This window comes from Lithobates pipiens, unplaced genomic scaffold (assembly GCF_037356315.1).
Source record: "Lithobates pipiens isolate NorthernLeopardFrog02 unplaced genomic scaffold, aLitPip1_a1.2 Scaffold_23, whole genome shotgun sequence".
NCBI lineage: Eukaryota > Metazoa > Chordata > Amphibia > Anura > Ranidae > Lithobates > Lithobates pipiens.
The window spans coordinates 216,523,626-216,550,305 of NW_027507785.1; the positions used below are offsets into that span (position 1 = coordinate 216,523,626).

A 26,680-nucleotide genomic window follows, 5' to 3' on the forward strand; every position below is an offset into this window, starting at 1 on the left:
GCAGCTGCAGTATTTGTATTTGTCCCGGTGGACTCCCGCTTTAATCCAATAGAAAATATGTGGTGGGTGCTGAAGGTTCGAGTTACCAGATGTCAGCCTTGAAATCCTAATGACTTAGGAGGGATTTTGTCCTACTCCTTTTGGCATATCCTCTCCCGAGATGTGTGCAAACCTGGTGGCCAAATATAGGAAAAGTCTGACCTCTGATTACCAACAAGGGTTTTGCCACCAGGTACTAAGTTACATTTTGCAAAGGAGTCAGATACTTGTTTCACTCATTAAAATGCAAATCAATTTACAAGTTTTTTTTTTTAAATGTATTTTCCTGGATTTTTTAGTCGTTATTCTGTGTCTCACAATTAATCACTGCAGCCCCGGAAGATTTGGCTGCTAAATTACTAGGACATTTTTTGCGATTCGGCACTGCATCATTTTTACTGACATTTCGTGGTCGTGCGATGCTGTACCCAAACAAAATTTATGTCCTTTTTTTTCCACAAATAGAGCTTTTGGTGGTATTTGATCACCTCTGTGGGTTTTCTTTTTTTTTGCACTATAAACAAAAAAAGAAGGAGCGACAATTTTGAAAAAAAATAATAAAAAAACACCCCACAATATTTTGTACTTTTTGCTATAATCATTTTTTTTTTTTTTTAAAAAGGAAATTCTTTTTAGCATCTACAAAATAGGGGATAGATTTATAGTTATTTATTTATTTTTATTTCACCTGTAATGGCAGCGATCTGCAATCTTTGCGACTACGACATTATGGCAGACACATCGGACGTTTTTGACACATTTTTGGGACCATTGTCATTTATACAGCAATCAGTGCTACAAAAATTCATCGACTACTGTAAAAAAATGTCACTGGCAGTGAAGGGGTTAACACTAGGAGGCGATCAAGGGGTTACTGTGTTCCCTGGGAGGTGATTTTAACTGAAGAGGGAGGGGACTGACGGATCGATGGTTCCTAGCTAATAGGAACATGCGATCTGTCACTACTCTCAGAACAAAAACACGGATTTGTGCGTTTATACACACACACACACACACACACACACACACTTCTGTGTTCTGTCCCTCATGCTCGCTTGTGGCTGGCTGTCATCACGACCGTCAGCCACAAGCATCGGCACCCCTGCTGTGCAGCGGGCCCGCCCGCTATCCCGATCCCACATATAGCTACGACGGTTCGCGGGATCGTGCCAACCAGCCTAAGTATAATGACGGCAGCTGGTCAGCAAGCAGGTAAAATAAACCTACCAATAAAATGACAGACTGATCATTTCTTTGTCAGTGGGTAAATGTACAAAATCAGCAGAGGATTAAATACTTTTTTTCCCCCCTCACTGTATGTTCCCCTTAGTATTGAATAGAGATGAGCCTGATGTTTGACTCGAACATCGGGGGTTCACCTAACAGCGAACAATATGCAGTGTTTGCGGGCAATTCGAAAGTTGCTGGAACACCGTTAAAGTCTATGGGACACTAACATGAAAAATCAAAAGTGTTCATTTTAAAAGCTTATATGCAAGTTATTGTCATAAAAAAGTATTTGGGGACCTGTTCCAGGGGACATGTATCAATGCAATTTTTTTTTTTTTTTTTTTTTAAATGCTGTTTTTTTCGGGAGCAGTGATTTTTTTTAATGCTTAAAGTGAAACAATAAAAATTGTTCTAAACACGGGAAAAATGTGCCACTTTACAGGCATACTATAGACACCCCAGGTACCATATTTAAAAGGAATATTTCATTTTTTATTGTTTCACGTTAAGCAATAAATATCACTGCTCCTGAAAAAACTTCAGGTTTTTTTTTAAAAAAATGTCCCCTGGGGCAGGACCTAGGTCCCCAAACACGTTATAACAATAACATGCATATAAACCTTTAAAATTAGCAAAGTGGGGGATGGTGGTCCCCTATTTCCCTGTAGGTAAGGTAGAGAGTCTGTACCCTGTAGAACATCCGGTCAGCGAAGCGAAGCATCTCAGCAAATGCATTGAGCCAACAATGCAGGAAAGCGAAGAAGGCCAGGAAGAGAATCAACACACCTAAAAACAGATGGGGCAAACTAAGAATCAATAAACACACAAAACATACATACTACTACCAAAAATTTTTTACATTTTTAAAATTTATTATAGTTGATTGTTGTCTTTTAGATTATATCTAAACTCAACAACAAAAAGTAGCATATTGCAGGTTGCCAGTCCTATACGTGTGGTGGCTGCATAAGTTATTTTTTCAGTCTATATATATTTTCCACAAATGCTTAAAAAAAAAAAAAAAATAAAAAAAAATAAAAAAAAAAAACACAACACACACATTCCTATTTATCCCATTACAAATCTCAAAACAAAAAAGGAGAAGGAGAAGGAGAAGGAGAAGGGAAAAAAACCTGAAAGGAAAACGATTGCAGCCACAACACAACAGTAACCTGAAATGTATTACTTTTCTTTTTTTTTTTTAGGTTGACATGCTTTAATTAGCACAGTATAGCAGAAAGCAATGACAATATGCAGTAAGAGAGATCACAGACAGGAAAACTAGTTGCTATGGGTTACTGCACTTTACATATGGTTACTTGCTTAATTTAAAATAAGCAAAAATAAAATGAGCAAATTTTGCATTTAACTGTATTGTTTGCCTAAATGACAGGTGGCTGAAACATACCTGGCAGGATAGAGTTGAAAATACAGAGGACAAGGACCTTCAAGCTAAAAGGCTCCTGGCTCATGTTGTGGAAAAGTGGAATGCAGAGTCGGACAAAGACGTAGTAAGCATAGAAGAGGCAACCAAGCACCTAAACAAAATAAAAGGAAATGACAAAACAATTTTAACTAGGATAGCCATGCGATATATAGGCCCAGAGCACATTTAACAAAACTGCATTAAAATGCCTACACATTTCCAGCTAGCTGAAAATATTCAATATTAACCAAAAATCATACCCATTCTACAATAAAAAGGTAGCAATTTGAGACAACATAGAATTGTAAAACTGAGAGCCCTATTAGTTATGCAGGCATGCATGCATATACTGTAGTATGCTTCTATTTCCAAGCATATCCATGTACATAAAAACATGGCAGCCAGTTCAAAAAAATGCTATATTACATATAAATGCCAAATCATATGGTGTATGTATGTATAAAAAAATTTAAGTTTTCAAAACTTAAATTTAAGTTTTGAATAGAGCTGGGCAGGGTTAAAAAACTTCAGTCTGAAGAATTCTCACTACTTTATAAAAAGGTCAATGAGGTCATCTGTAACTTTAAATAGAGAACCCAAAGGAGGATGCCATAATCTGTATATAAAACTTTAGCTGTCCGATCATTTTTCACAATATACAGTGCCTTGCGAAAGTATTCGGCCCCCTTGAACTTTTCAACCTTTTGCCACATTTCAGGCTTCAAACATAAAGATATAAAATTTTATTTTTTTGTGAAGAATCACCAACAAGTGGGACACAATTGTGAAGTGGAACGAAATCTATTGGATAATTTAAACTTTTTTAGCAAATAAAAAACTGAAAAGTGGTGCGTGCAAAATTATTCGGCCCCTTTACTTTCAGTGCAGCAAACTCACTCCAGAAGTTCAGCGAGGATCTCTGAATGATCCAATGTTGTCCTAAATGACTTATAGTGATAAATAGAATCCACCTGTGTGTAATCAAGTCTCTGTATAAATGCACCGGCTCTGTGATAGTCTCAGGGTTCTGTTGAAAGCGCAGAGAGCATCGTGAAGACCAAGGAACACACCAGGCAGGTCTGTAATACTGTTGTGGAGAAGTTTAAAGCCGGATTTGGATACAAAAAGATTTCCCAAGCTTTAAACATCCCAAGGAGCACTGTGCAAGCGATAATTTTGAAATGGAAGGAGTATCAGACCACTGCAAATCTACCAAGACCTGGCCGTCCCTCTAAACTTTCAGCTCAGACAAGGAGAAGACTGATCAGAGATGCAGCCAAGAGGCCCATGATCACTCTGGATAAACTGCAGAGAACTACAGCTGAGGTGGGAGAGTCTGTCCATAGGACAACAATCAGTCGTACACTGCACAAATCTGGCCTTTATGGAAGAGTTGCAAGAAGAAAGCCATTTCTCAAAGATATCCATAAAAAGTATCGTCTAAAGTTTGCCACAAGCCACCTGGGAGACACACCAAACATGTAGAAGAAGGTGCTCTGGTCAGATGAAACCAAAATCGAACTTTTTGCCCACAATGCAAAACGATATGTTTGACGTAAAAGCAACACAGCTCATCACCCTCAACACACCATCCCCACTGCATGGTTTGGGCCTGCTTTTCTTCAGCAGGGACAGGGAAGATGGTTAAAATTGAGGGGGGAAGATGGATGCAGCCAAATACAGGACCATTCTGGATGAAAACCTGTTGGAGTCTGCAAAAAACCTGAAACTGGGACGGAGATTTATCTTCCAACAAGACAATGATCCAAAACATACAGCAAAATCTACAAAGGAATGGTTCCCAAATAAACGTATCCAGGTGTTAGAATGGCCAAGTCAAAGTCCAGACCTGAATCCAATTGAGAATCTGTGGAAAGAGCTGAAAACTGCTGTTCACAAACGCTCTCCATCCAACCTCACTGAGCTCGAGCTGTTTTGCAAGGAAGAATGGGCAAGAATTTCAGTCTCTCGATGTGCAAAACTGATAGAGACATACCCCAAGCGACTTGCAGCTGTAATCGCAGCAAAAGGTGGCTCTACAAAGTATTAACGCAAGGGGGCCGAATAATTTTGCACGCCCCACTTTTCATTTTTTTTTATTAGTTAAAAAAGTTTCAAAAATCCAATAGATTTCGTTCCACTTCACAATTGTGTCCCACTTGTTGGTGATTCTTCACAAAAAATAAAAATGTTATATCTTTATGTTTGAAGCCTGAAATGTGGCAAAAGGTTGAAAAGTTCAAGGGGGCCGAATACTTTCGCAAGGCACTGTATGAGGAACGATTTCCTCATATGCTTAGTTGAATTGCCTGGGTTTACACTTTTTTTCCTAATTAACCATCTTAAACAATAAAAAAGATCATAAAGCATCATCAAGAATGTATATTACCTTAATAAGTTCAATGAAACAGTGGCTTTTTTACATGAATTCTGGAATGTCATAACCAGATTCAAAGTTTAATAAACACAGAACAAATTGGATCAAAGCCTCTTAACCACTTCAGCCCGGACCATTGTGCTGGTCAAAGACCAGACCATTTTTTGCGATTCGGCACTGCGTCGCTTTAACTGACAATTGTGCGGTTATGTGACGTGGCTGCCAAGCAAGATTGGCGTTCTTTTTTTCCCACAAATAGAGCTCTCTTTTGGTGGTATTTGATCACCCCTGCGGTTTTTATTTTTTGCGCTATAAACAAAAATATAGCGACAATTTTGAAAAAAAAAAACGCATAATTTTTTACTTTTTGTTATAATAAATACCCCCCAGAAATATATATAAAAAAAATGTTTTCCCTCAGTTTAGGCAGATACGTATTCTTCTACATATTTTTGGTAAAAATCGCAATAAGGGATTATTGATTGGTTTGCGCAAACATTATAGCGTTTACAAAATAGGGATAGTTTTATGGCATTTTTATTAATAATTTTTTTTTTTTATTAGTAATGGTGGCGATCAGCGATTTTTATTGTGACTGCGACATTATGGTGGACACATCGGACATTTTTGACACCATCGTCATTTATACAGCAATCACTGCTATATAAATGCAGCGATTCCTGTGTAAATGACACTGGCAGTGAAGGGGTTAACCAGTGGGTGGCAGTGTAGGGGTTAAGTGTTTGTTCCTAGGGGTGTGTTACTAACTGTGGGGGGCTGGGCTTTCATTTAGTGAACACTGATCTCTGCTCCAATCACATGAAGCAGAGATCAACGTCAGAGATCACGGGGCGGCATTTCTCCGTTTAGCCGCCCCGTGAGATGATCGCGGGTATGCCCACGGCGATCGAGTTCGCGGGACCCGCGACCGGACTCACGGGGGGTCCCAACCGGCACGCTCGTGATGGCAGGGCAGCACTAAAGATTGGACGTACCTGTACGCAAATATGCCTGCCCGTGCCATTCTGCCGATGTACATCGGCGTGCGCCGGTCGGGAACCGGTTAATATACCCAAAGAAACCACAACATTATCCTTATTATAAAAAGGGAATTTATAGCCGATATTGAAATCCTATTCTAATACACTAGCAGATACCAGTGAAGCTTTTGTTCTGCTAACACTGCTTGCTGCACTACCATATGTTACTTGATCTAGAATAGCGTTTCTCAACAGGTCATGTTTTCAGGCTTTCCATTATTTTGCACAGTTGATTTGATCAGTTTCACTGCCTTAGTAATTACCACAGCTGTTTCATCTGAGGGAAATCCTGAAAACATGACCTGTTGGGGTGCCTTGAAGACTGGGAGTTGAGAAACACTGATCTAGAACACTGCTCATATCCTGTACTACAGCTTTAGAAAGGATGAACCATAATACCCGATTTCACCATTAGCTGGCTCAGATAAAAATACCTTTGAGACATATGAAAGCTAGGGGGGTTGGGTGATGGCTTTTCAAGTTGCTACATAGAAGGCAAAGGAGATGAGAGTTTCTTTGCCTTTGTACAGTGGAATTGAATCCAGTCACTAGTAAAAGGTCTACTGCAATATAAAAAAAATAAAAACGCAAGACAAAGCTTGATCTATAAATACGTTTACCCCTAAAGTTATCCTTTAGGAAAAATCTAAAATTTTTAAATGGTTTGCACTGCAGTGTCCTCTTCCTAGAACAGCATCTACCCACTGCCTGCATGTCAGTGAATTTCCGCGACTGATCATGGTGCCAGTGCTGGAATATATGACTTATGACTAACGCCCAGTAGTGCTGAAACTCGTCAGTTTTTGTTATGCCCCCCTGCTTTACGGGTTGAAAAAAAAAATTATATTTGATATACCATGCTGCCGACCCGTTTATGAAGATTGTTGGATAGCGGTTGCAACTGTGGTCAGGCACAGGGATTGTCTATACATGCGAATATAGACCGACATGGTAGTTGCACCACAAACTTTTGAACATTATAGAAAGAGCCATTTACCTGAAGAAATTTGGTTGCAACATAGCCCCATCTTATGGAGGGATTCCTAAGAGGTAAGAAGCAAAAATCAAGTTCAATAAATGTATATGAACAATGCTATATACTTACTACATAGTAGAAAAAATTTAATTGAAAAAACGAAAACCACGAAACAAACAGTGAACATCTCAGTACAAAATTGTTTGTTATTTGTAGGAAAAAAAGGTTATCGCATAAGGGTCACAGTGTTACTTTTAGACACAGGTCACATAAACAGAACAAAATTGAGACATTTACCTTGGATAACTGTCTCTGTAGATCAGAGTTGGAGCAAACAGGAAATACAGGTATTGTGTAACTTGTGGGACTGGAGCAACAGCTAAATTGGAAGGAGACAAAAAAATATTGATACAGCTCCTATACTGGTAAACAGAGAAGAGCTGTTCTCCATACAAAGCATATAAAACAGGCATGTCAAATGAAATGACACTAAAGACTAAATATGATGATACGAAACATTTTAGTGCACAGATTATGGCATACAGTGCAATGTTCTACCGCAACACTAACCCCTCCACTAAAAGTTTATGAGACTGAAAAACTGCTACTGGGCTTTGGAAATTAGTAAGTACAATTATAAAGCAATATTTAAAATAAAAGGTCAATATTTACTATCTGTCTAACAAATGTTTGCAAATTAAACAATTTCATCTCTGACTTTACTCATTAAAACTTTGAAATGAGTATAGGAAGCATCTCTAATAAAAAGTAATCAATCCGATTATTTGTTTAATTTCTCAGAGAAAAAGATAAATCCTGATATAGATCACGCAATGTGACCAATATTAATTTTGTTCCTTTTCATTATTTTAATCATCCAATTCTTTTCTCCAGGTTTATCTTTTTTTGTCAAGCTGAAAGAAAAGCAGGATAAGAAGGTCACTGGATGACTTATTACTCACATGTCTTTTCCTTGGCAAAAGAGAAGATCCGAGGGACGTTTTCTCTTATGAATGAGTGCGATTTCATTATCAGCCGAATCTAAGAAGACATTTGAAGTAAATTAACTTCCCAACACTTCTTTTGCAGTATTAGATCTTTAAAACTTGTCATGAGGAAAGGGGAAAAAAACAAAACAAAAAAAAAAAAAAAAAAAAACACACGTTCTATTGACCAATTTCTGAAAATGCATATTGTCTGGCTGTCATAACAATGATCTGGTTTCAAGATCTTTCAAGCCAGTGACCTGAAACATGATGCAGATCAGGCCTCTGACTTTGGCTGCTATTTACGACGAGCCAGTACTAAAATCCCAGCAGCTAGCTGCACGACAGGCAGACAACTAGCATGCCTAGGAAGAGGTCAGCAATTACAGCGCCCCTTTTACTGAAAAAAATAAAATACTGAAAAAGGAATCAATGCAGTCTTAAAGTACAGTACACATTTAAAAATTCTTAGGAGGTTTACAACCTGCTCTCCTGCATCTCCATTTACCCACAGAGTGAGAGAATGAAGCTCTGGGTAAGTTGTGAGTCAATCTAGTTGTGGCTCTCTACCTGACCCCCATGTGGCAAACCCAGGGCCAATCAGCAAACACTAATTCTGCCACATACCTGGTCATTTCTGGGCTCCTGGTAGAGAGTTAAAAAATAGTCAACACATATTGCTGGATAGCGTGCATTAAAGTGAGAGATTATATGTTTTCAATAACAAACATGTTATTCTTACCTGCTCTGTGTAATGGTTTTGCAAACAGCAGCCTTGATCCTCCTCTTCTTGGGTTCTGCACTGGTGCTCCTGCCTTTGCGTACCCAGTAAGCCACTTGCTGGGGGGGGGGGGGGGGGATCGTGCACGCTTGCTCCCGAGCCACACTGTGTGCATTAATGACACACACACACAGTGTGGCTTGGCCCCGCCCTCCATTCCTTCGTCACTGTATTTCACTGACAGAAGCAGGAGCCAATGGCTCCAGTGAGGAAAGAACACAGCGATGTTGCTCTCGGGCACAGTGCTGAGCTGAGATCAGTCTCAGGTAAATATTTAGGGGGACATATAGCCGATTGCGTTAATGTAGAGAATATATTAAAAGAAGTTTCAAACCCTCATGGTTTTTCACCATAAAGCATTCTATGCAGACTGCAGGTTTCTGGAGTGCCTTTTGCATAGGGAGCAGGGTTCTGGAGTGCGCAAGATACAGAGTGCAGGTCTCTTTCAGCGCACCGGGTGCACACTCATTTTCAGCTCCTGAACTACCGGACTGGGCTGGTGAAAGAATTTGACACCCTAGACGAAACCCAATTTTGCCGCCCCCACTGGCTTCACACCCTTTGCTCAGACCATGTGACAGGAGGTGGCGCTATACAGGAAGCATTGGCTTTGCTGGCTCCAGTGCAGCTCTGCGGCTCTAATTACAATACTGCTCAGCAGCTGCCTGAGACTGAGTTAGTTACATGCTGCAGCCTGCAGAGCATGCAGAGGGAAACCAGCAGCCAGGCGCCCCTAGGCAGCAGTGCGCCCTAGGCGGCTGCCTAGTTTGCATAGTGGTAGCATCGGCCCTGCTCCCAGAGCAGGAAGGAGATAAGGATTATAGGCAGCTCACCCCCTCCTCCTCTTGAACACACTGCAGTCAGCCAGTCCAGCACTTGTTCTGACTGTAGTGCAGAGCAGGGAGGCTTTCAAGGAGAAGTGGGAGAGATGTTACTTTCAGTTTCAACTACAGAAGCCAGGCTTCTGTGTTTAAGGCTTAATGTACACGAGACGCTGAGGCAATCTCCTCTGAACAAATTTTTTTGACAGCTTCAAACTGGCGTTTAAAAATGCCTGTTTTGCGGCATTTGTGTGCCGCGTTTGCATCTAGGAGCATTTAAGATAACATCATAGGACCCTCCCGAAGCCCAAAAAAACCCAGTATTATATAACAATTTCAGCCATTCTGTGAGACCAGAGTGAGTAGCAACAGCTGAGAGAGCAGCAGTGCACTTGTATCAACCTCAATTTTGGTGCTTTTACTATGGATCCCATAATGAGCATATGTGAGGAAAAAAATAAAATGCAAATATATTTAATTTTTAAATTGCAATTGATTAGTATCCTAACTATGTTTGATCAAGTAGGGGGTGAAGCTCAAAAAGGTGGGGTCATCTGGTTGAAATCCAACATCATATAGGTCAAATTCCAATTATACTTTGGCCAACAGCAATGCTAGTGGTGTATTGGATACATACTCATTAGGGGTATATAAATGGTCTATGAAGCATAGCAAGCAATTACAAGTTTTTAAAAATATTTTAGTGACTTTTAGGGTTTATTCTACTGGCAGTGAGACGGGCCATACCAGTCAGATGGTTATCGCAGTCTCCGCCAACGCTCCCACAGGTACTACAAACTCTGGAACATATCCATAGAATGGAGCACCTTACCGCTATTATTCACGACACATTGCCTAGGTTCTTCCGAGTTTGGGACTTATGGGACCACTCCCAGCTTAATCCAGGACTTCCTACAGCCCCCCCTACAATTGCTGACCCTCCTGAGCAGAGGTACGGGAGAGCAGTCCCGTTACCCCCCTACCTATGGACCGTTCGAGATCCCTTGATATTTTCTCTTACCCCTCCACCTGTACATGTCTCTCCCCGAGGTTGCCTCAGTCTGGTATAGGCTCCCCCGGGAACTGAGCATACCCCAGATCCGGTGGCTGGCTCTGCTTTCTTTGCAGGCACTCAGGTACCTGGCATACCCACCCACTGGATCCTTCCCTACCTCCTCCCCCCCTCCTGACACTTCCCCCCGTCCCCTTTATTGCTGGGTGAATTGCTGCTTTAATTGTGCCTATGACTAGATATTGCCTGACCATTATGATTTTTATTTTTCTGCGTGTGTATTTATTTCTTTTTTCTTGCTCTTTGGCCTTTTGTTTGTAACATTGTTGACACTGACAATTGTTGTTGCACTTCCCTGTGTATATTCTCTCTGAAAATCTTTTCAATAAAAACACAATTGATTAAAAAAAAATATATATATATTTTAGCGTTTTTTTTTCATCATTTGCTATTCTTAAGTTTTGTATTGTTCAAAAAAATTGGGTACCTGTAAAAACGCTTATAAACAAAATCTCAGCAAAAAGACGGTATCTCGAGGGGCGTGGCCGGATGTGAGCGGCAACAGACGTGTCTGAAGAGCTCCGGGAATCCTGCACTCCATCCTTTGCCATCTCGGCTTTTACTGGCCCAAAATCATCGCACTAACTCTGCAATCTGTGCCTCTCTGTCCCCTCCAGAGCCCTGAGGTGAAATTGGGAAGCATTTTGGTCGTGGGGGACTGCGCACCGCTCGGGCCTGCATTCGCCGCCATCTTGCGGATCTCCTGCATCGAATCGCTCCAGGCCTGGGGTAAGAGACTTCCATCCATCCAGCTACCAGTGCCCCCCTCTCCCTCCTGCCTGCCCCTCCGCCCGCCTGCCGAAATCGCGGACCTCCTGGGCCGCTGGACGCGCCGCGGCCTAGTGAGACCTGCCGGACACCGCTGTTTCCTGTGCGGCTGCCCCGCGGAAGTGTGTCGCGGCCGGCCAGGCCCTAAATTGAGCTCGGGGATCCTTCGGCCTACACCTACCTCATCATCCACTTGCCTTCCTGTAGTGACTGAGTGTGCTGAGCGGGGGGGGGGGGGGGGGGGGGCTGCATAGTGTGCACAGTGGCCTGGTGTCTCCCTCCCCAACGTCCTTTCTGCCCCCCCCTACCTGCGGCCTTCCCTGGCCACTCTCCCAGCTATATCTCCATCTCCATCTGTCTCTGCTTGGGTGGTTGCTGTGGGGGGGGGGGGGGGGGTCACAAGTGACTGTTATCTGCCTGCCTGGACTGGGCCACCCTCCCCCGGCTGGGTACCTAGTGATCCCCTGGGCTGCGCTGGGTGGTCCCTCTTGCTCCTGTGTTGCGGTCTCCCCCCTTCTTTGTGTCCCGTCAGATGTCACCCCCCTCCAGAAAGGGGAAGAAGCACTCCAAGGCTGCAGAGACTGACTCCCCACCCCGACTGCCTCCCCACCCCGACTGCCTCCACTCTCTCCAGATCCTAGTCAGCCGGACCATTTGCTTGTGGGGAGACTCCGGGCCTTGCTGTCTGAGATGGAGATGGGCACTGAGGAGGCTCCGGCGGCCGCTGGGCCGGCCCCCTTGCCGCAGGACAGCACGGCCACCATTCTCGCTGCAATCGAGAAGAGCAGAACATCACTGCTTGTGCGAATTGACCACCTGGCAGAGGAGTGCAACTTTATCAGGAATGACCTTGATAAAATCAGAGGGCGAATGACTGAAACTGAGACCAGAGTCTCCGCCACGGAGGATCTTACCGCTGCACATACCTCCTCCATTGCTGAGCTGCAGCGCACAGTACAGTCCCTTGTCGCGAAGTCAGATGACGCCGAAAAACCGGCTCAGACGGAATAATGTTAGAGTCCTGGGGCTTCCTGAGAAAGAAGAAGGGGACCACCCGGCTGTTTTTGCAGAAGAGTTCTTTAAAAATCTGTTGGCTCTCACTGATGTCCCTCCTACCTATGTGGTTGAAAGGGCCCATCGGGTGCCCTCCGGACGTGCCATCCCCGGGAACCACCCCAGACCTTTCTTGGTCTGCTTCCTTAATTATCGAGACAGAGACAAAATTCTATCGGAGGCCCGCAAGCATCCTACTCTCAATTATGGAAACGCATCCATTCATCTTTTCCCTGACTTCTCGGCTGACTTGCAGCGGAAGAGGAAAACATTCAATGATGTTCGTAGACGGCTCCGTGACAAGAACATAAAATATAGTATGCTTTACCCTAGCCGCCTGCGTGTCCAACACGATGGAACACTCCGATTCTTTGACAACCCAGCGGACGCGGACGACTGGCTGACTACCCTGCATTGATGTGTATCCAAAAACTGTCAATGACAATCAACACTGCGCTATCCCCAAAAAACTATAAACCAAAAGAAGTTGCTAACACGATCACAAGGATATAAAACAGTGAACAGAATTCCAAATGTTAAGTTATAGTGTAGCGCATTGATGGACTATCCTCGTGGAGGTCTCTGGTGCGCAAAGTGACCCTGGCCCTTGCTTGTTTTTCTTGGCACAACCTCCTCTTCGTACCGGAGCCACCTCACAGGTACTTGAATAGGTGACCCCCATTGAACCCCTACGATTGGGTTCATCTGCGTGAAGTTGGGAACCAACTGCTCTCCACCCGCTTCGAGGCATTCTCACTGACCTCTTTTGCCGTGGAAGGATACTACTCCCCCCCCCCACCCCACATTAGGGGGCCTCTGTATACCAAGGGGGGCTGTTGTGGCCCTTCAGAGGACTTCCATGGTTCACGTGCACATCAGTGAGCTGCTACCGAATACACGCCTCAAAGGTTGAGTCCGCGGTTCTACGGAGGACTGTAGTGTGGCCTAGATTTTGGGTTCTCACTCCACAATGTTACGGTTAGTTTTGGGTATAGACTGGTTCCTGGTCCACCCCCAGTGTTTTTGGGGGGCACCGGTTACCGGTAGGAAAAGCACCCAGTGCTTGGGAAGTTGTATAGTTTATGGTTTGTATATGTTATGTGCGGTTGGCTCGTGCTCTCTCACTGCTTGTCGGGTGGGTCTCAGGTGGGACTCAATCATCCGACTGGTAGACTCTCCCCCCTGGAATCATGGCGTCACGTGATCAAGGTACCTGGTCGGTGGTATCCTGGAATGTCAGGGGCCTCAACTCTAAGTTTAAAAGGGCACTGATGTTCCAGTATATCAAGACGCACAACCCGCACATATTGGTCCTACAGGAGACCCACCTGATGGGGAGTAAGTTGTTGGCCCTGAAAAAGCATTGGGTTCAGAAGACTTTTCATGCTACGTATTCCTCATACGCCAGGGGGGTCTCCATCCTGATAAACAAATCCTTTATGTGCACAGTTGAAGCTGTTCACACGGACCCTCATGGCAGATTTGTAATCGTGGTATTCACGGCCTGGCAACAACGGTATATTTTGGTAGGGGTGTATATTCCACCACCTTTTAAGCCGGAAGTGTTGTATACCATTTTGGAGAGGATCACCCCGTATTGTCCAGCTAAATTACTAATCCTGGGGGACTTTAATAACACCCTCTCCCCTGATCTTGATAGGCCCACTCCATCGCAATCCTCTAGGGGAGGACCTGATGGGTCGGACAAACGCGGCGGGAGTTACGGAGGTGTGGAGATGGCTGCACCCACACACTAAGGCTTACTCATGCTTCTCTACGTCCTATAAAACCTCCTCTAGAATAGATTATGCGTTCGCCAATCAATTTATGCTATCGGACGTAGTGGAGGCGACATACCTGCCTAGTGGGCTGTCTGATCATTCCCCCTTCAAAATCACTTTGCGGACGACGGAGCGGCGCAGCGGATCCCTGTGGTGCCTCGGGGTACAGTGGATCTCCCATGAAGAGATAGCGAGGCGAATCCCACATGCACTGCGAGAATACTGGGAACTTAATGCGGGGTCATCCTCTCCTCCCACAGTTTGGGATGCCTTTAAAGGCATACACTAAAGGGCAATATATGTCAGAAATTAAGACGGTCAAGGTAAATCAATCAACAGGCCACAAAAACTCAGTTGGAGGGAGAGATCGAGGAGGCATCCGCTGACTATGGGTCTGACCCCTCGGTTTCCAATTTCGATCGGCTTCATTCCACAAAAAGGTGTCTCCACCTCCACCTCTCTGAGATCCCCCGTTTGGAGGTTTTTCACTCTAAACAAAAGGTTTTTTGAGCAGGGCGATAGGAATGGTAGGCTACTGGCAATGATGTCTCACCATGATACCCCTATGACCCTGATTCCCGAATTGGTTTCTCCTACCGGGGACTCTATTACATCCCGGGAGGGCATCCTAAGGGAGTTTCGGGCCTTCTATCAGACACTATACACTTCCACGCTCCCTCCTGATGTGGATCCGGGCGAGATGGCACCTCTCCTGGACCCCCTGGCCTTGGGGTGGCTCTCGGAAGAGGAGAGGTCCCATCTGGTCAAGCCTATTACTGCGGAGGAAGTGCACGCTGTTATTAACTCGCTCGCAGCTGGGAGGGCCCCAGGCCCGAACGGCCTGCCCGTCAAGTTCTACCGATCCCACGCGGATCTGCTAGCCCCTCTGCTGGCTGACCTGTATACCCAGTGTCTGGAGGGGGGAGCGCTCCCACCCTCCATGGCAGATGCTCATGTCATTCTAATTCTCAAGCCCAATAAAGATCCCAAACAATGCGCCTCATATAGACCCATTGCTCTTCTTAACACTGACTTTAAAATTTTCTCTAAATTAATCACGGTTAGACTTAATCCCCTTCTGCCCTCCATTATAGACCCTGACCAGACTGGGTTCATGGCCCAGAAATCGACAGATATCAACCTCCGCAGACTTTTCACTAATCTGCATGCCGAACATGATAATGTGGGCACTAGAACGGTTGCCTCCTTTGATATCGAGAAGGCTTTTGATTCGATCGAATGGCCTTATCTTTGGGAAATTCTGCGGAGGATGGGGTTTCCGTTGGTTTTTATTGGGTGGCTACAGACCCTGTACAGATCCCCGAAGGCAGCCATCAGGCTGGCGGGGGATGTTTCTGCTCCCTTCCCGTTGTCCAGGGGTACCAGGCAGGGCTGCCCTCTCTCTCCAGCACTTTTCGCCATTGCTATGGAACCGGTGGCGGAGGAATTGCGGGTCTCGCCCCATATAAAAGGACTAAAAATAGCTTGGCTGGAGGAGAGGGTAGCACTGTACGCTGACGTCCTCCTGCTTTTTCTGAATGACGCGGACCCCTCTCTTAGAGGAGCGCTGCAAGTACTGACTGACTTTTCTAGGATAACTGGACTGCGGGTAAACTGGACGAAGGCCCAGTTACTTGCTATTGACCCTGAGGCAAAACGACTAGCCCCGCCAGACCTCCAACTGCAATGGGTAGATGACATGGTGTACCTGGGAGTGAGGGTCTCGAGAGATGTGTCCAGCTTTATCCCCCTCAACCTAGATCCGGTGGTCAAAAATGTCAAGGCCAGGTTGAAAGCCTGGGAAAACCTTCCCCTATCCCTATTAGGCCGCATTAACCTAATTAAGATGAAGATAATCCCTAAATTTACCTACCTATTCCGTAACTCCCCACAATGGATTCCTTCCTAATTTTTTACAAAATTGAATCGTTTGTTCTCTTCCTTCCTCTGGGGCTCCGGCCCCCATAGGTTTAAACTATCCACACTGATGCGTCCCGTGTTGCGGGGGGGTTGCAGTTTCCTGACTGCCAGAAATATTTTCTGGCAGCGCAGCTAGTTACGGTAGTCTGGTGGATGGCACCGGACATGTCCAACCCTGCGGCCGTTCTGGAGGCTGCGGTGGTCCGCTCCGTGGAGGCCCTGACACACTTACCCCTGCGGGGTCCCAAAGCCCCCTATGACCTGACACCCTCCATGCACACAACTCTAAGGGCCTGGAGGGTGGGACTGGGACTGGAGGGGTTTCCAAGGACTGCGATCTCCCCACACACCCCCCCTATGGAACAATCCTACCTTACCTCACCTCTACTCACTACCAGACCCCAAAATTTGGGCCAGATGTGGCATAAAACTCATATCTGACCTCACATCCGGTACAACTATACACCCCTTTAATCACCTGGTATCTCGCAATAATGTACCCCCCTCGCATGTATTCCGCTATATGCAGCTATCCCATGCTTTCAAGGCCCAAGTGGTACCCAATACCACGCAAATTGTGCAGTCCTCCCTGGAAAAGGTTACAAGATCTGAATGTACTAGGAAGCCGATTTCGGTCCACTATGCGCACCTTCTTAGGGTCTCTTTTCCAGATCTGTCAAAAGCTCCAACAGAGATGGACTCAAGACATACCGGACCTGGATTTCGAGGACTGGGAGGACATATGGGACTTTCCCTTCACCATCCTGGTCTCCCTTCGAGACCGTCTCATACAATACAAAATACTACACCGGGCATATATTACCCCGTATAGATTACATAAAATGAGAACCTCCCTGTCCTCGGAATGTTGGCGATGCACTGGGGATCCGGGTGATATACACATCTTCTGGTCCTGCCCGGTAATTCAGCGTTACTGGTCACAGGTACTATCCATAATTCATGAAGTGGTGGGAATAGAGGTAGCCCAGACCCCGCGGATATGCCTTCTGGGCTTGGTGGAGGGGGTGGCCCCCAGGATAGCGGACAGAACCCTGATAGGACTCCTACTCTTTTATGCCAGGAAAATTATCACTTTATGCTGGAAAAAGCAGGCCCCGCCGTCAATACTGTTGTGGAAATCCCATGTCAATAAAGTCTTACCACATTATAAGGAAGCATACCATAATAGGGGTTGCCCCAAAAAATACACGAGAGTGTGGTCTAAGTGGCTGGCTGAAGCCTCCACAGTGACTACAGATTAACATGTTCGGGTTGCCATTCTGAGGGAAGATGGGAGCGTGGTTGTTGTGGGTCCCTAGTATTGCTTTACTTCATGGTTTAATATTATTTAGTGTAGCCACTGTTATGAGTCTAGTTCACTTCTTCTATTGTCCCTTGCGGCCCAGCTGAAGAATTTGGTCCTAAGTGTTTATATGGAGTGGGAGCCAACCTAGCACTAAGTTAGTAGTTGTTGTTTGTGGATGTGCTACAGTTGTCGATTTATACTGTTGAAATAACTTGTAGGCCCCTGCGTGGGTCTAACCATAATACTGTGGCATGTCACTGTTACTTGTTGAATGTTTGTTTGTCTGTCTAAAACTCAATAAAAATATATATAAAAAAAAAAAAAAAAAAAAAAAGACGGTATCTCATTTAGCGGAAGTTTAGCATCGGAAACTTTGGCGTCTAAACTCTTTTTTTGCCTTCAAAGAAAAGCCTATAAAAACGCAACTGCCTAAAAATCGGAGTTACTTAACAGTAACATCCTTTTCCAGTCGTCTTTCAGGACAGCACCATAGAGAGACACTGGCTCCTCCCCTCTTAGAAAAGACCGCCTTTCAATTCAATATTTAAATCTCACCGTCCCGCCGGCCCCTCAGTTCTTCAAGAGTACTTCTGGCCAACCGGGGAGACACAAGAACGTGTCATATAACTGTTTATCTTACCAGACAGACACTCTCATGCGATGAGTTCTCATAGATATCCAACAATTTGGATTGGTACCGGTGCTGTCCTAAAAGACTCCTGGAAAAGGATGTTACCGGTAAGTAACTTGTTTTTCCCCATTCAACTTTCAGGACAGCACTAGAGAGGATAAGCGAGCGCCTTACCATCAGGTGGGACTACTGCCTGCAGCACTTTACACCCAAAGGCTCCAACCCCCCTATTACATAAGCCTGACTGATGGCCAACCTTAACCATCTGGCTAACATACGTTTAGAGGCCCTGGACCCTTTCCAGGCCCCTGAAAATAACACAAAAATAATTGGATTTTCTCAACTGTTTTGTACTATCCAAGTACTGAAGGACACACGTCCAATTTGTGAAAAACATGTTCCTGTTCCCTCACAGGATTCGAACAAAAAAAGGTAGGTAAAACTATTTCCTGACCTGTATGAAAACTAGAGGCCACCTTCCGCAAAAAAGCCGGATCCGTTTCAAAAATCAAACGGTCTGGGAAATCCTGAAAAAAAGGTGCCCTAATAGAAAGGGCTTTGAGTTCACTCACTCTCCTTGCCGTAGTGACCGCCACCAAAAACAGTTTTGAGGGCGATCAACTTCAACGTACAGGACTCCAGCGGCTCAAAAGGACGCCCTGTAAGGGCCTGTAAAACTAAAGAAAGATCCCACACTGGGAAGGAAGAAATTTCGACTGGCCTCTGCCTGCCTAAGGCTCTAAAAAAACCTAGCTATCCAAGGATCTATTGCTAGTGGCTTTTCCAGGAAAATGCTCAGGGCAGACACCTGTCCTTTTAAGGTGCTAAGGGCTAATCCTTTGTCCACTCCTTCCTGCATAAATTCCAGCACTGCTACAGAACTGCATACAAAGGAGCTTTCTGTGCACCAACTATTGAAGCATTTCCACACCTTTAGGTAGATATCTTGCATCTCCCTTTTTCTGCAATTTAGGAAAGTCGCCACTAGTCGATCCGAGAAACCCTTGCCCTTTAGCAATTTCTCCACAGTAGCCACGCTGCGAGGTTCCATCGCTCCACCTGGGGGCAACAGATTGGACCCTGAGAAAGAAGACCCTCCTGGATAGGCAGAATCCAGGGAGGTTCCACCGCCAGACCCATCAAGATGGTGAACCACGGCCTTCTGGGCTAGTGTGGTGCGATCAGAATGAGGGTTGTGTCTTCCGACTAAAACTTTCTCAGAACTGCTGGAATCAGTATGGAGGGGGGGCTAGGCATAACACCTTGAGAAATGCCAGCTCTGACTGCTCCATCCCATCTGTTTAGGGAAAAGAACAGATGTGCTTTGGCGTTCACCCTCAAAGCAAAGAGGTCCATTCTGCCAGCTCTGAGCTGGTGAATCCACACTGGCTGTTCCTTCCCATCTGTTTAGGGAAAAGAACCGAAGCGCTTTAGTGTTCACCCTCAAAGCAAAGAGGTCCACACAAGGTACCCTCCCACTTCTGAGTGATCATCACGAAGATGTCCTGGCTCAAAACCCAGTCGCTTTCCCTCAGCATCTTTCTGCTGAGGAAATTCGCTACTTGGTTTTGTTCCCTCTTCCCTCTTCAAATGTATTGCCAAAAACAGAGAGAATACTTGCTTTGGCCCACCTGAGGATGGATTCTGCCAGAACACACAAGGATCTGCTCCTGTTACCCCCTTGCCTGTTGATGTAGGGCACCGCTGAGGGGTTTTCTCTGAAAAGCTCTGAGAGCCAAGTCTATTGCTCTCAGTTCCCTCCAGTTCAAGGGCTTCTTTGCGTCTTCTCTCCTCCAAGTCTTCTTAGCAATGTCTCCCCACCGGAGGAAACACCTGAACTGAGGGGCCGGAAGGACGGTGAGATTTAAATATTGAATTGAAAGGCGGTGTTTCCTAAGTGGGGAGGAGCCAGTGTCTCTCTATGGTGCTGTCCTGAAAGATGAATGGGGAAAAGGACATTAAAAACGAACCTGTGTACATGTACACACAAGAACATAGGATGAGTTCAGGGGCAGCTGAAAAAAGCAACCAATTGCCTCTGAACGTCCGTATACCAGCAGTGTACATGAGGCCTTAAAGTGAAAGTTGCGATCTGTGAGTGCAGGGTTACACAAGGCTGAAAAACCCCCCTGGGGAGGGGAACAGACAATTGATCCTGACACTTTACATCTTTGTCCCAGCCAGTGATGTATGTCAACTTCTGGCTGAATAGGACCTACAGCAGTATGAACATCAAGGGACTGGTGAGCAAGCCCACCGGATGTGCACTGTGCAGCTCCAATCAGAGACTTCACCTGTTGGATCCAAGCTGTGATGTCGGTTATGGGCAGGACTGCTACTCAGACCTGCTCCTTTGTCAAACAACCAGTGTAATGAGTCTCCCAGAGCGGTCAGTTTTTTTTTTCATTCAGCCTGCTGGTTGAATGAGAAAAACTGAATAGTGTACCCAATTCGATTTTCAGGTAAATGTCAGATTTAATGCCTCCCCACACCAGGGATGGGCCTTGGCACAGAGCAAAGCATTCACTAGGTGCCTTACAGACAGATGGCAGGAGAGTGCAGGGATGGTGCCAGCAATGGAGGCACTCAGCTGTAGTACTTACCTTATACTTTGATCTGAATGGACGATGACAGTTTCCCTTTACTGCCTACTGCCTGACACCCCTAGGTGCCTGATCCTCCTCTCAGATCTCCTGTAGGGGGCCCAATGAAGTACAATGCGAGCTTTCATTACACTGGTTGTTTGACAGAGGGGCAGGTCTGAGTGGCAGTCCCACCCATACCCAACATCACAACTTGGATCTGACAGGTGAAGTCTTTCATCAGAGCTGCACATCCAGCTGGCTTGCTCGCCAATCCCTGGATGTGCTGGATGTTTACACTGCTGCAGGTCCTATTCAGCCACACATACCCTGGATACGCCACTGCATAAAGCCCAACTCTATGAAACGTACGGCTTATTGTTGTCCTATGTATAGATACTCCAGTCTCTGCTGTGGAACTCTGCAGCTCCTCCAGGGTTACCTTAAGTCTCTGTGCTGCCTCTCTGATTAATGCCTTCCTTGCCCAGTACATGAATTTTGGTCTGTGGCGGTCTCTTGGCAGGTTTGCCACGTTCTTTCCATTTGGTTATGATCGATTTGATGGTGCTCCTAGGGCTCAAAGATTTGGATTTTTTTTTCTTATAAACTAACCCTGACTTGTATTTCTCAACAATTGTCCCTTACTTGTTTGGAGAGTTCCTTGGTCTTCATGGAAGGGTTTGGTTAGTAGTGCCTCTTGCTTAGGTGTTGCAGCCTCTGGGGCCTTTCAAAAAAGGTGTGACACTTAGATTGCCCACAGGTGGACATAATTTCACCAATTACGTGACTTCTGAAGGTAATTTGTTGCACCAGAGCTTTTTATGGGATTCATAACAAAGGGGGTGAATACATATGCACAATTATCCGGGGTTTTTTTTCAGAAAAATAGTTTTATGTATATATTTTTCAAATTTTACTTCACCAACTTAGACTATTGTGTTCTGAGCCATCACACACAATGCAGATTAAAAAAACATTGACCTAAAGGCTGTAATGTAACAAAATAGGTAAAACCCTGGGGGGGGGGGGGGGTTTAATAGTTTTGCAAGGCACTGTATGTGGCAGTTGTGAGTATATCGCAATGGGATCACCATCTTCAGTTGAGTAGTACACCAAATGCAAGTTTGACTGTTTGCTTATGCCACGTGGAGAGGAGCGGCGCGATTTACACGGACTTGCAGCTCAAGCTCTACGAGTTAAACTTGGTATGGCTGCTGTAGTTTTATACAGTCTGTGTATTTCATGATGCTTGCACCTGTGTCCTAAGCTGCTCGATTGCCTGAATCTGCATACTAAGTGGCTTATCTGCCTGCTTGTACTTCTCTTGCTTGTCCTACATATATAAGCCATAGCCATTTATACTGAAGTCTTCTGCTTATACCTGATGGACTGGGATTTACTGAAGCTCATATCTTACTTCTGTGGGACTTCCTATACTTGATAATCGTGATGATCCCGCAATTGCAGCAGGTTCACTATGCTGAATGATCACCCAGTACCCATATGTGAAATATTTGTTCAGTCCACCAAGGGAGAGACTTGGTTCGATTGGGTGAATATCAAGCCTAGATGTCTACTATTTGATGTATGGCCTGTTAATGGCTAATATCACAGAGGTTTCCTAGGACTCTGAACCCTTGATGTTAACTGCATTACTGTCTATCTTTTGTCAGCCGGCTTGGTATGCGAGTGTTAGTATGACCAAGACCTCAGCTGTATTAAAATTTTTCACAATGTTGTCAAGTTTTTATTTTTACTATTTAATTATGCAAATTGTATGTTGTGTGCGCTAATGAAATTCATCACATTTTTTGGAAGGGGAAACTACAGTTTGCCCCTATATGAACAACAAAGTTGGTCCTTTCCCAACATGCATTTGTGTACACAAGCAGAAGGGCAAGAACAGAAGAAAAGGAAATCTAAAAAAGAAGAAGGAGGAGAAGGAGAAGGAGAAGGAGAAGGAGAAGGAGAAGGAGAAGGAGAAGGAGAAGGAGAAGGAGAAGGAGAAGGAGAAGGAGAAGGAGAAGGAGAAGGAGAAGGAGAAGGAGAAGGAGAAGGAGAAGGAGAAGGAGAAGGAGAAGGAGAAGGAGAAGGAGAAGGAGAAGGAGAAGGAGAAGAAGGAGAAGGAGAAGGAGAAGGAGAAGGAGAAGGAGAAGGAGAAGGAGAAGGAGAAGGAGAAGAAGAAGAAGAAGAAGAAGAAGAAGAGGGACCCAAGACTCAAATGAGCAATGCATTGGGGGGAGATTTACTAAAACGATTGCACACAGAATCTGGTGATAACCAATCACCTTGTTCAATTACGCTTTGACAATAAAACCTAGAAGCTGATCAGTTACTATGCACAGCTGCACCAGATTGTGTGAAAAAGTTTTTGTAAATCTTCCACATTAAGTTGATTAATTACCTGTTCCAAAATGACAGCGAACCGGGATGCTGGGGGTAAGTTGTGCTGCAGAACTATGTATGCTGGACAGAAGCCAAGACCCATCTGGAATGCCATATATAGGGATCCATAAAACAAAGTGCGGAGTTTGCGATGAGAAGAGGTCTTGTATCCCTGGGCCCACATTGACAAAAGTACATATGGAATGATCAACGTGCCCAAGAACATGCATAACCACGTAGAGAAAACAACTGGGAATTTGCCAAAGGCGTATTCCAAGAGATCAAACTCCAGGACAAGTCTAAAAGACAAAAAACAAAAAATGATTAGAACATATTCCACACAGCTTCACCTAGCTGGTCTAACAATTATTTTTAGCAGGTGTTTAAGGTAACAAACCTTCTCCCTTTAGAACCCCTTTAAGTGTTACTAAAAAAGGTTAAATGTTTTACCGTAATGCAAGGTGGTAAAAAAAAAAAAAAAAGTGTTTTTGTTTTTTTTTGCTCTCCAGCCTCCCCCTTCCCTATGTGAAGGGGAAGAGAGGGGAGAAGAGATGCAAGAGACTATCTTTTCTCCCCTCTCTTCCGCTTCACACAGGGACTCGAAAAGCAGCAGGAGAAGAGGAAGATCGGGGCTGTTCTGTGCAATTCCATATAAAACAGGTTTGTTAAAAAAAAAAAAAAAAAGTTTTCTTTGGAATCAAACACCTAGAAAGTCACAAGTTTTAGATAAACATGTTATAATTACCTGCTCTGTGCAATGGTTTTGCATAGAGCAGCCCTGACCCTACTCTTCTGGGGTCCTCCTCAGGCACTCCTGGCTCCTCTGAGTGTTCCCAGAGCAAGCCACTTGCACGACTGATCTCTCCTCAGCGTGTGTGTGTGAGGGGGGTGTGTGTGTGTGTGTGTGTGTGTGAGACCCTAGAGCAGGGATATGCAATTAGCGGACCTCCAGCTGTTGCAAAACTACAAGTCCCATCATTCCTTTGCATCTGGGTGTCATGGTTGTGGCTGTCAGAGTCTTGGAAGAACCCAACTGGCCCTTAGTGCTGCCCATCCCGTTTCCAATGCCATTGCTGCTGTGCAGGAGATGACAGGAGGCAGAGATCAAGATAGGCTTATGCTAGTTGTATGGAAAAATACATTTATCTTATAAAGGATTATACAAGTGCACCAATTGTTTATTTTTGTGTTACACATTATATTTACCATTTTAACAGTACAAAGTTTGTATAGGATATTGTGAAATAAATTGTACATTCTGTATACAACTGTATTCTAGTTTATATTCTTTGCTTATGTATTACCCTGCACGCATTGTGCACACGGCACCAACAATGTTTGATTACCTGTTTGCATTCTTTGGTATTGATAAGAAATTACCCCGTCTGTTACGCCCTTTGTTACCATACAAGTAAAAACAGTAATATTAAACCTAAGTGTTTAAAACAGCTATCTGGAAAGATGCTAAGTGTATCTTTTGTGCATGTTATCCATTTTATTATTTTCTATTAATTTGGGACCACTAATCAGTATGGAGGATAGGGTTATCCTCTATAAAATTTCCAGAACAGACATATTATTGCCTTTTATGAAATCCTATTTTATCAGAATGAAAAATGACACAATCAAGGTCTTTCTTACTATTAATGGGAAAGGCCTGCAGTTTCACAGACTGCTTGAAGGACACTTGGCCAGGGCCACAGCAGGGTAAATATGTGATAGCTCATAGAAAGAAGTCTTTTGTGAGGCAATATCTAATTAAATCAGATAAATGTGCATTATCACTCAATAGTTACAACAACTTTACAGAAAAACTCCGACATTAACGTACATTTGTGTCTGCATATTTTCTGTTATGGAAAAGTACAAAGAAAAAAAAAATAAAAGAAAAAAAATAAAGTTAGCACTAGGCACTGCAAGCTAATTATATTATTTCACGTTGGAGGTTAGCAGTAGCCCCGCAGTCTCAATTATCAGATCTTCGCCCTTGGGTCTCCAAATATTTGCAGTACTAAAAACCACACACACACAAAACACAGGTCGCCAAGAGGTTTTTTTTTTGGGGGGGGGGGGGGGGGGGTGTTGCGGCTTCTTTACCGCATGTGTTTGTTTCTCCACCTTCTAAAATTGCACATTCATACAAGCATGGTCCTCATCTTTCAACGTGTCTCATTACTGGTCTTATCTGGAGACTGTAATTTGTACTCTTACACCATGTATATTGTTATGCAATATGGTGGGAAGTTAACGTTGATAAAAGGGCAAATCCAAAATTATACAGCTTTCCAACAAAATATATTCTTTAATAGGACACTCACCTGCCCTGATCAATTCCATCCACTACCAGTGTGCTGAGGATGAAGAGGATGAGGAGGGCAATGAACATGTGGTAGATAGTCCGAAAATGATTGACTTCAAAGAGCTCACTGCAGAAAAATAAAACAAATGGTCAAGTGTAAATGATTAAAACCACCACATATAAAAATTGTATAATATTTACATACGTGTGTGTGTGTGTGTGTGTGTGTGTGTGTGTGTGTGTGTGTGTGTTTTAGTTTTTTCCTACATAGATTTGATAAGTGAGAGAATATATATATATATATATATATATATATATATATATATATATAAATATAGTTATTTACAATGTCTCTGAGCACCAAGCTGGAACAAAAGATTATGCAATCTAATTTAATTTCTATAGGAAGGTTATCACTTACTCTAGTAGAGAACGTCTCGACATAAACAGCTTCCCATGCTCAGGTGGGGGCCTGGCCACTGCCCTAAGGAAAAATAAATATTGTGTGTGGTTACAGTTCTATGCACAGCAGCAATGCTACACAAAAGTAATAAACTCAGGGCTGCTTCAAACCAGCTGCTACGCTGCAATGCGGTGGGGCAAAGAACAGCGCAGTCATAAAAATAAAAGGAACCAATGCAATTTGCTGGTTCCTTTATGTTATTTTAAACAAACTATTGAGATGTCACACAGATATCTCAAAGTTCAAATGCTGGCCGTGTGGAGCAAGTGGGTTGCCTCACACTGCTATGGACTGATAAAAAAAGAAAACACAGTACTGCATGCAGTACTTTTCAGCACACCGTGCCCATGCACAACCACAACGCAATGGCGCATAGGAGACCATGTATTTTACCTTGTCTATTACAGTGGGACTGCGCTGGAATAGCTGACTAGCGCAGATTCACCTCATGTGGTGTAAACCAGCCCTTAGGAGATATATTAGGTACGAAATGGTTCATTATTATTACAAAGAACTGCATATCATTAGGCAGGTACTCACTTTATTAATGAAGGAATTAAATTAAAATGTTTACTACCCTTACAGGGAATGCAAGAATACGTAAAAATATCAACTATCCATGGTCAGATTACAGAATCTACAATGCTGTTTATAAGTGAAAATTACAGCAACATCTGTTCAGCTGTTATACGTTTATAGTATGAGTTGGCTGTACAAGTCATTATGAAATGGGAGTTGCGAACT

At 44.1% G+C, this 26,680-nt stretch overlaps 1 protein-coding gene across 3 annotated transcripts in view; it reads right to left on the bottom strand.

Annotated features, from left to right (window-relative positions):
* Window positions 1–26,680, bottom strand: part of SOAT1 (sterol O-acyltransferase 1) — an 85,631-nt gene that overhangs the window by 22,484 nt on the left and 36,467 nt on the right. For all 3 annotated transcript variants that reach the window (XM_077452848.1, XM_077452849.1, XM_077452850.1), the window contains exons 5-12: window positions 25,895–25,957; window positions 25,493–25,600; window positions 23,194–23,473; window positions 8,051–8,129; window positions 7,386–7,467; window positions 7,110–7,155; window positions 2,678–2,807; window positions 1,958–2,055 (exon numbers count right to left, since the gene is read on the bottom strand). In XM_077452848.1, coding sequence (XP_077308974.1) covers window positions 1,958–2,055; window positions 2,678–2,807; window positions 7,110–7,155; window positions 7,386–7,467; window positions 8,051–8,129; window positions 23,194–23,473; window positions 25,493–25,600; window positions 25,895–25,957 — 886 coding nt within the window. The remainder of the gene's footprint in view (window positions 1–1,957; window positions 2,056–2,677; window positions 2,808–7,109; window positions 7,156–7,385; window positions 7,468–8,050; window positions 8,130–23,193; window positions 23,474–25,492; window positions 25,601–25,894; window positions 25,958–26,680) is intronic.